Raw genomic sequence first — 15,212 nt, forward strand, 5'->3', positions numbered from 1 at the left:
AAATACCTGTTGCAAAAACCAAAATTGTTATAAAGAAAAAGGATAACATTAATAGGGGTGCCCAAACTTTTACATATGACTGTACAATAATTAAAAAAACTATATATCCGTGATACAATATGACAGTGAGCGAAGGACGGTTTGTGGGCGACATTCATCGGCATTTCTTGTCCCCCCCTCGCTGGTAAACTGGACCCACCGGTAACATGTTGAAGTTGGCGGAATATTCTTCGAGCGCAGATAAGAATTGCACAACACTGTACAGTCACGATAAATAGGGCAGGTAACAAGTTTGCGGTTAGACACTGACGTTAAAGGGGTCTTCTGCGATTTACAACTATGGCTTGGATGTGCTTATATGTCTCACAGTAATAGAGGGGGGGCAGCTCTCGGGGGCCGTGGCTATGGGGGCTGATATGACCACAGCCCGTCCATAAAAGGGTCCATACACATAACCTCATTTATGGAGGTAGTGAACATTCGTGCCCTCCATAGTGATCTCTGAAATCTAATCTTTGAGGTCCGTATAACTAAAGGAGTAAGAGGGGCCCTTGTGCAGTATAGTATATGTGACCCCTTGAACGGTGCAGTGGCAGTCAACCCCTTTAATTACTAGGATCGTGTATAGGATGTGCATTATATTACATGATTAAAGCACAATTTTCAGCACAAATAGTCCTCTCCGGCACAATTCTGGACAATCCCTTGAAGCGTCAGTCTATGATTGGTAGATCCAAAAAAAATACTTAAAACTTGGTTCAAACCAGTAAAAAAAACCTCATTGATACTGCTCTGTCATCACAAGACCTCGGCAAACTCCGGCGGCGATCGGACCCTGATAGCAGTGATAGTCAACGCACACCCCGTTACATGGCTACTTCCTGTACAGTCCTGTTGTTTCCACAGCATCATGACGGTGTAAAGGACGAACATGCACCACAACATGGAATCTGTCAAAACCGTCCAGAATGTTTCATCCCTTGCGTTCGCTTCAGCAGGTGGTGGCCAGTGACTGATGGATGGGGGGCTGGAAGCACCGTACATGCTCCACCGTGGAACTGTCGCTCTCCACGGATTTCATGTACTTGTTCAGGACTGCAAAGATTTCGTTGTTCAGGATCTGGTACTTCCGTATTCGGTCTGCCATTTTCTTCAGTGGCTGGAGGGAAGACAAAAGATCAGGTGACATGATCAGAAATATACACCGTATTACAACCGCAGTAGGTTTTACAACCTCTCGTTCCACATCCATAGACAGTAATATGGAGTCGGCTCGTCTGCAGATACAACAGTATCAGACCCTGATGTTGGGGAGAGGTCGGGGTCATAATCTCCTGTCTAGGTCATCACAAAGGTGTTGGATGGGGTCGAGGTCTGGGCTCACTGCGGTCGGTCATGTTCTACCATCAAACTCCCCCAACTATGTCTTTATGGACCTAGGCACAGTCATAGGGAACAAAAAAGGGCCTTCCCCAAACTGTTCCCACAATGTTGGATGCTACATTTGCCCACAATGTCTTGTGCTGAAGTATTACAATTTTCATTTATCAGAACTAAAGTCCTTAGACCGACCCCGGAAACACAACGGGCATAGAATGATCCCTCCTCCACCAGTCTGTACAGCTGGCACAATGCGGTCAGGCGGGTAACGTTCTCCTGGCATTCACCAAACCCAGACTCATCCATCAGACGCCGGATAGAGAAGTGTGATCCGTCACTGCCGATAGCATGTTTACTCCAGAGTCCAGTGATGGCGGCTTTACACCATCCCATCCGATGCTTGGCATTGTGCTTGGTGATGTAAGGCTGCATTCAGCTGCTCAGCCATGGAGCTCCCGGCGGGGGCGCAGTGTTTGTGCTGATGTTAGTACCAGAGGAGGTCTGGACTCTACAGTTATGGAGTCAGCAAAGTGGTGGTGACTTATGTGTCCTCTGCTCCTCAGGCCCCACTCTGTAACATTACGGGGTTGCGGTTCCTTCCACTTCTCAATAATATCACTCACAGGTGATGGGGGAAGATTTAGGAGGAAGAAATGATATAAAGGGACTTGTTACCCCGGTGGCTCCTATTACAGGACTGTGCTGGTATTGGTGTGTTTAACCACCAGCCTGGTAAAGACAGACGGCACGGTGAGGGACTGGATGTTATACATCAGGGGGCCGGATGATATACATAGGGGGGGAGAGGGGCCGGATGTTATACATAGGGGGCGAGGGGCTGGATGTTATACACAGGGGGACGAGAGGCTGGATGTTATACATCAGGGGGCCAGATGATATACATGGGGGGGGAGAGGGGCCGGATGTTATCTATAGGGGTTGAGGGTCTGGACGCTATACACTGGGGTCGAGAGGCTGGATGTTATACACAGGGGGACGAGAGGCTGGATGTTATACATCAGGGGGCCGGATGATATACATGGTGGGGAGAGGGGCCAGATGATATACATAGGGGTCGAGGGGCTGGATGTTATACACCATTGGAAGAGGGCCTGGATGTTATAAATTGGGGTTTTAGGGGCCGGATATTATACACAAGGGGCCATGGGGACGGATGTATGTGACTGGATTAGAGAACTAATTAAAGAAATACACTATATTCTACCTGGTGCAGGGAGGGGGGAATATTACGTCGGATCTTTTCGGTGTCGCATTCTGCACCAGGTACAACACGGTTCCTTGTTCTCCATTATGTGCCCTGTTCCTGGAGACTGCACTTACCACATTTTTGATAATCTCATCCTTCCCATCCTGCCTCTGGACTTTCAGAAGATGATAGCAGAAGTCAAATAGATCGAAGCGACGCTGCTGTCCGAGTAGCACGATGATGGCACAACCTGCCCAATTCAGGCCGTCTCCAAAGCACTGCCTGCATGGAAGTAAAAAAAAAGTATTAATCAAAAATGTCCTGTTGGAAAATATAACTTTTTTTTTTTTAAATTTTGTGACTTTGACTTGACACTTGGCTGCATTTTCTAGGTGGTGGGGGGCTGCTATCGACCATATGATAAATGCCCCTCGTTACTCACTCTGCTGTAAATTCATTGGTCCCCACGGGAATACAATAAACGAACTGCATGGCGCTCCAGAGCCGGTGAAACTCCACGCATTCATCTACATGCATCACTCCGTTAGTGGGCGGGGGGCCGCGCCATATGGGGTCCTGCAGGTAACTGCGTATCCGGGTCAGGATTACTTCAAACATGGACAGACCACAGCACAGTCTCTCCTTAGTCAGGAGGTCGCCTTCCCTGGCGATGGCAATTTGCTGTAAGAACGTAGATAGACCAGAAGTCAGACATATTACACTAGAATATAAGGCATCATATTATTTTATCTTTATCGATATCAGGTTAGGAGAAATATTCCAAGAACAGTTGGAAAAAAGTTTCTGGTTTTGTGGGAGAAGTGATAACAAGAGGTAAAGTCAACTCTTCTCCCATAGCGCATCCAGGGAGAAATTCAGGAACATTTCTTCATGTTATCACCCTCTAAGCAATCACAGCCCAGTGGTGAATGTGACTGCCCATGGCTTTCAGCCGCTTTTCGACAGGCGCACTGTGGAATGCCAACCTCATGTGTCAGTGCCAGTATCGCCATTGCCATCACCTATGCCTCAGCTGACGTCTTCCATACCTGTGGTGTTCCAAGTCGTTCAATTAATGGAACAAGATGCAGTGGAGCATATTTGGCTTCGAGACGCTTCATCCTCACCTCCAGGCGCTCCCCCTCTAATTGAGAAAAAAACAGAACTCATGACATGATAGCACATGGTGACACCCGAAGATCCTCACACACATTAAATGAATGCCGATTTTGATTGGCCTGAAGCACATCTCATGTGTATGGGGACGATCCGAAGGGAAGAAACGGGCAATTGGGATTTTATTGGCCAACCCTTGTTTTCATGTGGCAGCAGCTTTCTCATCTCTCCCAGTTGAAAACGCATGAGCAGTCGGCCGAGCCGGATGTTATCTCACATCTATGGCCATCAAATCCTACGGCACAATGGTCAGCACTTGGATATATGTAGTGGGCTGAACATGTTGGCCTTAAAGTGGTTGCCCGGTCTAGAATGACAAGTCTGCAGTCACTGTGCGCAGGTGTCTGTGCCGGGAACGGGGGGTCAAGTATGTGATATGAATACTCCTGGCCACTGGATGGGGGCACGGACTTGCTCAACACAAATGTATTGAGCAAAGTTGCGCCCACTGGGCAAGTTCTGGCCGAATTCTCACAGCTCACAGTGACTGCAGACTTGTCATTCTGGACCGGACAACCCCTTAAATTCTAAACTCTTTCAACTTGCTCATCCATACGGTACCAGGCCGGTCTCACCTTTGATGTACACACGAGGCAGAATGTTCTGGAAGGGCGCAGCATGAAGGAGATCACAAACCTCCTCCTGGGACTGGGAAAGGAAACAAGAAAAAAATGTTTATAGCAAACAAAAATATATAACACGATGAATAAAACACGGGGAGTTGATAATGCACTTATTGCAATGTGCTAATGTTGAGTAAAATGAGTCGCAGGACCCTGCTTGTAGTCCGTGGCCACGGGACCAAAGCACTGGGAACCTTCTCCTACCTGCGGTATCTCCAGCCACCACCACGACATCTTGGCTATTCCATCGCGCTTGACGCCGTGGGGTCTACTAGGTAGTAGAAGCTTAGCGGACTACCGACGTCTGTCTCAGTTCCTCAAGGTTTTCGGATCTCTAATTGCAGTCACTCAATAAGGACCTTCCTCGTTTACTTCTAGTCCTGGTCAAGTGATGATTGGACATCATGATTGGCATAAGTTGTCCAATGATACGGCACTTGTGAGTCCATGACATGACCAGGACAGATCTTTTTCATCCATTGAACGTAAACAAGGAAGGTCCCTATAAAATGAAAGCAAGCAGAGATCTTAAAAAACATGAGGAATTGATACAGAAAGTTTCTTTAAAGTGTCTCCTCTATCATAGATAGTCATGAAGAACTAATGAGGTTCATGAAATTCGTACCAAAGCTTGCTCGATGAGCAGACAGAAGAGCACCGCGTTACCAACTTCTCTCAGGCTCTGGAAGACATCGGTCTTCAGCTCAGCGTACTCAATGATGTCCTTCAGCTGATGGTGGAAAAACTCCAGGATGCCTACAAGTCATTAATAAATGCAGACTGTGAAACCTCCAATCTTTAAAGGCTACAGGTACACACAGCGTACGCATAAAACCGAAACGGAGCGAAAACTCTCCAAATCTTTCTAAAAAACCCCTCAAAACTTCCCAAAAAACGTTGATATTCTGCTCAGTTTCTGCTCCGAAACCTCTGCAAAAAGACTCTGTGTGCACATAGCCTAAGACTTCATCAGTAAGACTGCATAGGAAGAAAGTATGTGTGTTGATGATGCCATTTGGATATGGCTTTACATGGGGTATTCTCAAGTTGTCTCTAGCAGCTCAGAGCAATGGTCTCCTTACTTCCTTGTCTGTGGCATGGCGGGCTCTCATCCTTGAGTGACAGCTCTGGTGACTAGTAGAACTGTAGTAATAGTAGAACTATAAAGCTCAGCACAATGTCACACATTCAGCCCTCGGTGATTTGTTCTGGAGTGTGCATGAGATAACAAGGCATTTAAACAAGCATACAGCTCTAGACAATAAAAGCAGAAAGCCCAGATTAGCAGAACTGCTCTGAAAGCTGCCAGCTGGTGAAGGACAACATCTGCAAGGAGTTTGTATGTTCTCCCCGTGTTTGCGTGGGTTTCCTCCGGGCACTCCGGTTTCCTCCCACACTCCAAAGACATACTGATAGGGAATTTAGATTGTGAGCCCCATCAGGGACAGTGATGAAAACATGTGCAAAACTGTAAAGCGCTGCGGAATATGTTAGCGCTATATAAAAAGATTATTATTATTATTTATAATGGCGTCTCTTCAGAAGATGATAGGGTCAGGGAGGGAGGCGAGCAGATAACAGCTGTATAGAAATGAATGGGCTAGAGAGGTGGCTGGAATGGTAAGAGTTAACTCCTCTCCTGGAATGTAACTACTGTGCATTCTTGGACAGGATCAGGAAGCGAGCTCCATGAAAGCCAGCTGTACACTATATAAGATAAAAGCTGTCATTGCGCAAAGAAGACAGCAGGTAGAAAAAGCAAGTCAATTGCAAACTTGCTTATTTTTATGCTGTCTAACTAACTAAAGCAATTTAAGATCTTGAGAACAACCCTTTAACACAATCTCAATCGCTTGGTTTGAAATGAGTTGAGATGTGCATTATGTGCTGTATATTCGGCAGGGAGGAATTATATTCGGCATGGCTGCAGGAGCCTCTTTTTACAGGATCCCTTCCCCAGCACCTTACAAATTCAATCTGACTTTACCTGGAGATCCGTACTCATGGCGAGGCAGGCGACAGATTTTTGGCATGACCTCAATGAGAGTCTTCACATACTGCAAAACGGTACCCTGTAACTGTGGACGGAAGACAGAGAGATGTCACAATAAATCAGCAGAAAGTAGCTGCACTAGGGCCGATAATCAAGAGCGCATAGGAAGCTCGTTCCAGTTAGATGGGTAGTGCAAACAGGTTGACAATCATGAGATAGAGTATCAAAAGGCTCATTTATCAGTTGAGATGATTTTTAAGCTGGCTTAAAAGTCATCACTCGGCAGCACACTGTCCTGTGTAAACAAGACATGTGCTGCCGAGATCATAATATTCCATGTGCACGCTCAAATGAACTATTGTTCCGGAAGTAGAGTCGGCCTGTCGAAATCGGCAGACTAGGCACCTACCAAACTTTTGACAATCTTCAGAAGTTCCTCCATCACCACAGCGATGCCCTGATACCCCAGCAGGCGGCAGATGGTTTTGAAATGTGGGGGACCCACAAAATTTCGGTATGAGCTATAGATGTGGCTGTAGGCTATATTGAGAGGCTACAGAAAAGTGTTATGGACAAAATGAAAAAGAAACAAAAAAGAGTAAGAACAAGTCCATGAAGAAATAAGAGTCAATTCACACCGCGATTGTAGTATACTAGATCAAAGAAGGCCAAAAGGATGTAAGGATACAATTCCAATACGCACAATTGGACACTAAAAAACATATTGTAAATTCAGCTTAAAGGGGACCTGTCACCAGAACAAAAGTATCCAGTTTTTGCTCTTATTTTATTCCGACAGCTCACCTGAATATTGCGTTGTTTTTTTTTTTCTAAATCCGCCAAGTGGTCTCAGAGATATAAGCCTTTTTACTCAATGCTAATTTTTATGGTATTCTCGAAGGGGCGTGGCTCACAGATTCTTTGTGGGCGTGTCTGCATTAATAGGCGATCCACGCCCCCTTTGTAAAGCCCTAATAAAGTAGCACTAAATAAAAAGTCTCCTATCTCTGAAACCGTATGGCAGATTTTGAAACAATAAAAAACGTAATACTCAGGAGATCAATGGGAACAAAATAAGAGCAAAAACTGGTCACTTATGACCTGGTGTCAGATCCCCTTTAAGAAGTCAGGAGTCTCCTAACACGTGATATGGAAGAAGGAAATTGTGTGACAGGTTGGAAAATGTCCCTGAAATGAATCTTTGAGTGTTAAAAGTTCAGAAATGGAAGAATATATATAGAGAAGGCATCTGTCATGGCAGTCTCAATACTGGAAGACACTGACCTTGGATCCATACAGATAATAAGGCTGTACATTGGCAGGCTTGTCTCTCTGCGGCTCCTGTGTGAATGGGATGGCTGTACGGACAAACCTGAAGAAGGAGATGATAAGGTTTAGAGGAAAATTACAGATTCCATAGTTGTCTTAAGAGTCAGACATGGCACCCACAAGGTAATACTGGCTCTAGGGTATATTCACATTGTGACATTTTATGGAAATAGCTGCACCCACCGGTTGGTTGAGCCGTTGTAGCAATAGTTGGGCAAGAAGTCAAAGTTGAGCTCCCAGAAGACGTGCAGGGTGTTTCTTCCATATGGAGCAGACACATTGTGATTGGCTTCTCGGAACATAGCGTCAAAGCTGTCCAATGTTAAGTGCTTGGAAAGAAGTCGGTGCGTCAGGCGGTTGATGTCAAGGAGCCATTCTAGTTCCTGGAAACATGGACAACGGGTGAAGGGGGTTATTATAAGTGATGGTTAGGAAAGATGGCGGGAGGGAAAAAGATTCGGCCAATCATGGCAGCACCAAGGTTTGGGTATTGGGGCATATCAACAAGATAAAGTATAAATATAGGTCCCACCGATGGGATCCATATCTGTTCCAATAATGGAACAGTCCATCATGTCAGGACTGGCTCAAGAGCCTCATATATACCTATGATTTAGTTGAGTTCGGGTCAAGGGACCTTTGGCAGGGTCGGACCTGTGGCCGAGCTGGACCTGTGGCCCGACTGGACCTGTGGCTGGACCTGTGGCCGGGCCTCTGGCTGGGCTGGACCTGTGGCCGGGTTGATCCTGTAGCCACGCAGGACCTGTGGCCAGGTTGGACTTGTCTGTGGCCAGACAGGACCTGTGTCAGGGCCAGACCGGACCTGTGGCCAAGCTATACCTGTGGCTGGGCTGGACCCATGACATCCCCTCGTATTACGGCTGTAGAAGTGACACTCACCACTATGGAGGTCAGATCTTCACTCTCAAAGCGACTGATCGCTTGATCCAGAGATTTGTACATGGCGGCTGAGATCCGCTGAGTGATCAGCCTGTTCAGGTCAATAGATCTTCCCAGCAGCTATAGGGAAGATGAATATATGATTATAGGCAATGTATCACCTTCAGCATAAGGAGGACGATCAATATAGAGACCAAGGATTCCGCACCTGCACGTGTCGCTGCTTCAGCAATGTCTCATAGCGATTGGATGGTGGGTAAGGAATAATCACTCCGTAGTTCTTACATTCTGCCCGGAATCGTTTATCCAACAGGACGCTGGAAGAATATGCAAAACGTATAACTACCATTAAGGGTTAATTCACACGAGGCCGATCCGCTGCCGAAATGTCCGCGACTGAAGATCGATTCCTGAACAGCAGAATTTCTGCAAGTCAGAGATTGACAGGTTAAAGGCACATGATGGCTGATTAAATCAGCCATCATCTGCTGGGAACGATACGGCTTGTGAGCCTGGCATCAAAGTTAGGAAACTGATGTATGACGTACCGGTACAGACAACCCCTTTAACACTGCCTGGTCTCAGCTGGTTGACATCTATCACTCTCTGACCCTTCCCCTATATATGTGCACGCTCAGCTTCGTCGAGCATGCATGTGTTCCTTTTGGGATAAGGGCAGTAGGCAGTTATCAGGAGAGAAAAGCGGATCGGGCATGTTAAAATTCAACCGCCCCATCATTCTATCTACTGACATCAGAGGATCGTCGGGAGGACCGTCCAGCTGAAATCGACAGGTTTGGCCAAAATTACGTGTATGATCGACGGATTACAACATTCTATAGCGGCCAGTACTTCTCTGTACCTGCCGGACATGGCCTTGTAGTAGGCGAAGATCTGGTCTGATAACTTGTACACAAACTGGTCAAAGCACAGATTCACCTGGAATGGAAGAATTAGACAAAATTATGCCGATATACACCTAGGGATTAACCCATTAATGTCAGCGACGACCCCTCCGTGAAACTGGGTGACCCTCTCGCTCGGTGACCCTCTTACCTCGGCTTCAATTTCATCATAGAGGAACTGCTTCTTAAACTTGGTTAAAGCATAGTAGGCACTATCATTGTACAGGTCAAGAGGATAGAGGACGTACCTGGGGAAGAAGACATTATACGGGTCATCTGTCTTTTATGTAAGTAGAACCCACTTTCATAAATTAGGCACATTATTTTATTAATTTTTTTTACTAATATTTTTTGTGATACCTACAGTATCCACTAGAGGGAGCTTATGAGCAAATTAGATATTGATTTCAATGTATAGCAGTATGCAGTGAGCGCCCTCTGGTGGAGACTGCAGGCAGCCAGTATGTTACCATATTATTTTTTGCCTATGCAGGTGATCTGGAAAAGGATGAAGGTGTGGTCCACTACTCTATAACAGATGAATACTGGGTCCAGGGGGTGAAAAAGTAAGAAAACCTCCTCAAAAAGAAGAGATGCAGCAGAGCGGAGGTTGTGTGATAGTAGAGCTGCGTTTGTTTATTGAAGAAAAGTAAGACTTATCTTTCCTTACATGCCTTAAGATAAAAGGGTAGTATGGCCATGAGCATCCATTGTTTCTAGAGCTGATGTATTCAGATATAGCAGAGCTAATATTGCGTGATTTTGAAAATGTTGAAAAAAAATGACTTCCCAGATGTAGCAGAGCTGTGTTTGTCAGAGACAGTAGAGGAAATCTTTTCTAGAGCTGTTTGTCAGAGGTAGTGGAGGAAAGTTTGTCTGAAATAGCAGAGCTGATTTTGTCAGAGGGCGAGGCAGTGGAGGAAAGTTTGTCTGATGTAGCCGAGTTTTGTTTGTAAGGAGGAGAATCTGTCTGATGTACAAAAGCTGTGTTTGTCGGAGGCAGTAGAGGAGAACTTGTCTGATGTAGCAGAGCTGTGTTTGTCAGAGGCAGTAGAGAACTTGTCTGATGTGGCAAAGTTGTGTTTGTCATAGGCAGTAGAGAACTTGTCTGATGTAGCAGAGTTGTGTTTGTCAGAGGCAGTAGAGGAGAACTTGTCTGATGGTGCAGAGCTGTGTTTGTCAAGGGCAGTAGAGAACTTATCTAATGTAGCAGAGCTGTGTTTGACAAATCCAAATCTGCTACATCTGGGCAGAAATGTAGAGATGAGGCCAATGATAGACCCCCCCTGAGACCCTGTATCCCTTGTCTCAGTGATCTCTTACTCCATCATAGAAGGCTCCTTGGTCTCCAGGATGTGGTCAGTAAGGATCCAAGGCATGGACATCTCGATGGGGAACTGAATGCGTCGTCCCATGGTCAGTTCAAGGAAGAATTCTCGAAACCAGAGCTGAGACAGATCGCAACACTGCTGCAGCGCCTCTGTAATGAGAGCGGCCACAAAAGAAAGTCATGTGCTAGTAGCAAATACTCTAAGGAGTAAAAACTCATAAGTCCAAGTCCCCCAGGGGAACTAAAAAATAAAGTGAAAATGTAAAAAAAAATGTAAAACAAAAATTTAAAAAAAAAAAATTAAAAAAAAAAGTTTAGGAGGAAAATAAAGAAATCGCCGATGCTGCCCTGTGTTCCCTGTAGGTCTCATGATATAAACAATATCACGTGACCGCTGCAACCAATCACAGGTCATTGATCAGCTGCAGCTTTTAGAATTAAGTCTGAGCAGAAGAAACACTGTTCTTCCACTTGGGCAAAATTGTGTAGATTGAAGCCGATCAATGGCCGCTGACTGGCTGCAGCGGTCACCGTATTTTTCTGCCCACTACTCACCGCTGAAGTTGAGCAGATGAGTGAAGAAGAAGGACTGTTTGTGGAACTCCTCGATCGCTTGTACGATCGGACCGTCCAGGCTGCTGCGTAACGTCTTTTTGGAGCCGCTCTTGTCCGCGATGAGGGACTCCAGCATTGTGCGCACCATGTACAGCTACGGAGGAGATGCAACTCATTAACGGGAGTTTTACTGAAGCGACCGCCATTCTTCTCTGACCTTAAGACTCTGAAATGTACGTAGCGACCGGTTGCGCTAAATTATGCCCCCCATACACATTAGAGTAATGGTGAACGAAACCTGCGATATCAAAGAGTTTGACTGACAGTCTAACGTGTATGGGGGGCGTCGGACAACTGATTGTCAGGGAATTTAAGAAGCGGAGATGTCTGATTTCGGATTACTGATTTCGCCCGAACAAGCGCTCTTGTGTATGGGCGAGATGGCTGCCGGTTGACTATCTTCCGAACCATCCTATGGCCATCAGTCATCTAATGGGTATGGCTAGCTTTGGGATTGGTGGCGGTCTCGGAGGTTGTAACCCTACCAATCACATCACTAATCTAGGGCTTAATTTTAAAATTCCTTTAAAGTGAACTTTAAACAGTTCATCAACATCCGAGGCGATGATACCTCCCCCCTCGGTGCCATCCACCCTATCCTAGTAAGACCTGATCTTTCATAAAATAAATACAAGTAAAAAGGGAATTTGCATTTTAGAAATTCATCTAAACGTCCTCCAGACCTGAGTGCTTGAGGGTCCCACCGCCCTACGAGGAACCTTGATGTCAAAGCCACCTTTGGGGTCTTTCTCCCCTCTCAAACATGGGTCATTGGGGGGCTCGCGACCTGCTTCCCAGTCACAGATAGTCTTACGTATGGCCTGCAAAACGCTAAAGGGAAGCAGAGACACATTTATTCCAAGGAAATCACTGACGGGTCACACACATGGCTGCCCGATCATATTCCGATCCCCGCTGATACTGCGAACTGAGCCATTAAGACCAAGAGGCCCTCGCCTAGGGCGGCAAATCCGAATCCATAGCAATAATTCTCTATGGGGCATCGTGTGCATTATTTTGTACTTTTGTACCCTGATATTACTACATCTCCTAATCCTCTCACCTTATCAGCACGTTCTTCTTTTTGCGCACGGCCTGGCGGAGCGGTTCTCGTAGGGTGCTCTGAGCAAAGTCTTGTAGGGCAGCGTAGATGGTATTTCTTATGGCTTGATTGAAGACACTTTCCATGCGGCCCATTAGCACTTGCAGACCCTTTACCATGGCAATCACCTTAAAGAAATCATAAGAGCGATTGTTTCAAGGAGTTAAATTCCCATTCTCTTACACGTCATTAAGGCTTAACCATCATCCCGAAAAACACGAACGAGCATGTACCTGGAGATAAAATTATTTTGCAACTGGGTTTCATTAAAAAATTTTGCACCGTTCGGCTTTTACAAGCTTTTTGTTTCCACTTTGATGTGGTCTCTGGTCATAAATCAGCTGAGAGGAGCTCAGAAAGAGACAGATAAAAGAGTAAAAATTCTCTCGTTAGCCCATAAGAACGAGCTCACTGACAGGTTGTCACTTAACTCATTCTGCGTCCAGCAATAGTGCAACACAGAGGTTATAGAAGGCAATCGGTGAAATTTTTTTTCCATGAAACCCAATGACAAAAATGATTTTTAGCCCCAAATAGATGCAATTATTAAAAAAAAAATTTGTCTTAAAGGTGGACAACCCATTTAAACAGGTAGTACAGGGATGGAAAAACATTGCTGCTTTCTTCCAAATCAGCGCCACCCTTGCCCCACAGGATGCGTTTGGAGTTGCAGCTCAGCCTCATTTCCTGCAAAAGCAGTTGCGCTGCAGTACCAGAAACAACAGGTGGACAAGAGTGGCGCTGTTTTTTTGGAAGAAAGCACATGCGCTTATTTTTAATACTGGACTAAGGTTAACACAGAAAATTTGGTAAGAGAAATGATTGATCGTGCGGAAAATATGTCTGAGTGTAAATTGTAAATCTGCTCATACTCATTTTTATGTACATATCTAGCTTCATAGACTGTGCCCATCACTGACATGATGGCAAGTCACCGAATATGCCACCACGGCCACACAGCTCACAGAACCAAAACTCCCAACTGTGAAGACCAGAAAAGAGGGAAAGCTTGTGAAAGATGCCCCCAACAATGCCACCTTACACATACTGTATGATGCCCCACATGCGGTATTATACCCATACACATTAATATTGTCCCCAGTGCCCTGAACATAACGATGCTCCCAGCACAGTATAATGCCCCCATAGCCTCCCCATTCACAGTATAATGCCCCCATAGCCTCCCCATACACAGTATAATGCCCCCATAGCCTCCCCATTCACAGTATAATGCCCCCATAGCCTCCCCATACACAGTATAATGCCCCCATAGCCTCCCCATTCACAGTATAATGCCCCCATAGCCTCCCCATACACAGTATAATGCCCCCATAGCCTCCCCATTCACAGTATAATGCCCCCATAGCCTCCCCATACACAGTATGATGCCCCCATAGCCTCCCCATTCACAGTATAATGCCCCCATAGGCTCCCCATTCACAGTATAATGCCCCCATAGCCTCCCCATACACAGTATGATGCCCCCCTACCATACACAGTATGATGCCCCCCTACACAGAATTATCCCCCCTACCATACACAGTATGATGCCCCCATACACAGTATGATTCCCCCCATACACAGTATAATTCTAACATACACCGTATATACTCCAATTTACAGTATGATTCCCCCCATACACAGTATAATCCCCCCATACACAGTATAATCCCCCCATACACAGTATGATTCCCCCACAGACAGTATGATGCCCCCCATACACAGTATGATTCCCCCATACACAGTATGATGCCCTCTACCATACACAGTATGATGCCCCCCATACACAGTACGATCCCCCCATACACAGGATTATTTCCCCATACACAGTATGATGCCCCCCATACACAGTATGATCCCCCCATACACAGTATAATTCCCCCCCATACACAGTATGATCCCCCCATACACTGTATAATTCCCCCCATACACAGTATGATCCCCCCATACACAGTATAATTCCCCCCATACACAGTATGAGTCCCCCATAAACAGTATGATGCCCTCATACACAGTATGATTCCCCCATACACAGTGTGATGCCCCCCTACCATACACAGTATGATGCCCCCCTACCATACACAGAACGATGCCCCCTACACAGAATGATGCCCCCATACACAGTATGATGCCCTCTACCATACACAGTATGATGCCCCCCATACACAGTATGATCCCCCCATACACAGGGTTATTTCCCCCATACACAGTATGATGCCCCCTACCATACACAGTATAATTCCCCCCATACACAGTATGATCCCCCCCATACACAGTATAATTCCCCCCATACACAGTATGATCCCCCCATACACAGTATAATTCCCCCCATACACAGTATGAGTCCCCCATAAACAGTATGATGCCCTCATACACAGTATGATTCCCCCATACACAGTGTGATGCCCCCCTACCATACACAGTATGATGCCCCCCTACACAGAATGATGCCCCAATACACAGTATAATGCCCCCATAGTCTCCACATACACAGTATGATGCCCCCCCACCATGATGCCCCCCCCATACACAGTATGATGCCCCCCTACCATACACAGTATGATGTCCCCCTACACAGAATTATCCCCCCCTACCATACACAGTACAATGCCCCCATACACAGTATGATTCCCCCCATACACAGTATAATTC

General features: G+C 46.0%; 1 protein-coding gene across 2 annotated transcripts in view; it reads right to left on the bottom strand.

Moving 5' to 3' along the window:
* Positions 1 to 15,212, bottom strand: part of CYFIP2 (cytoplasmic FMR1 interacting protein 2) — a 54,950-nt gene continuing 39,738 nt past the window's right edge. For both annotated transcript variants that reach the window (XM_073567880.1, XM_073567881.1), the window contains exons 15-32: positions 12,522 to 12,688; positions 12,142 to 12,289; positions 11,399 to 11,552; positions 10,837 to 10,993; positions 9,665 to 9,761; positions 9,471 to 9,547; positions 8,817 to 8,925; positions 8,609 to 8,728; positions 7,892 to 8,091; positions 7,664 to 7,751; positions 6,789 to 6,932; positions 6,374 to 6,464; positions 5,012 to 5,142; positions 4,339 to 4,411; positions 3,637 to 3,731; positions 3,030 to 3,268; positions 2,722 to 2,869; positions 1 to 1,159 (exon numbers count right to left, since the gene is read on the bottom strand). In XM_073567880.1, coding sequence (XP_073423981.1) covers positions 992 to 1,159; positions 2,722 to 2,869; positions 3,030 to 3,268; positions 3,637 to 3,731; positions 4,339 to 4,411; positions 5,012 to 5,142; positions 6,374 to 6,464; positions 6,789 to 6,932; positions 7,664 to 7,751; positions 7,892 to 8,091; positions 8,609 to 8,728; positions 8,817 to 8,925; positions 9,471 to 9,547; positions 9,665 to 9,761; positions 10,837 to 10,993; positions 11,399 to 11,552; positions 12,142 to 12,289; positions 12,522 to 12,688 — 2,406 coding nt within the window. In that variant the 3' untranslated portion in view covers positions 1 to 991. The remainder of the gene's footprint in view (positions 1,160 to 2,721; positions 2,870 to 3,029; positions 3,269 to 3,636; positions 3,732 to 4,338; positions 4,412 to 5,011; positions 5,143 to 6,373; positions 6,465 to 6,788; positions 6,933 to 7,663; positions 7,752 to 7,891; positions 8,092 to 8,608; positions 8,729 to 8,816; positions 8,926 to 9,470; positions 9,548 to 9,664; positions 9,762 to 10,836; positions 10,994 to 11,398; positions 11,553 to 12,141; positions 12,290 to 12,521; positions 12,689 to 15,212) is intronic.

This window comes from Dendrobates tinctorius, unplaced genomic scaffold (assembly GCF_039654945.1).
Source record: "Dendrobates tinctorius isolate UK_male_01 unplaced genomic scaffold, ASM3965494v1 ptg000020l, whole genome shotgun sequence".
NCBI classification, from domain to species: Eukaryota; Metazoa; Chordata; class Amphibia; order Anura; family Dendrobatidae; genus Dendrobates; species Dendrobates tinctorius.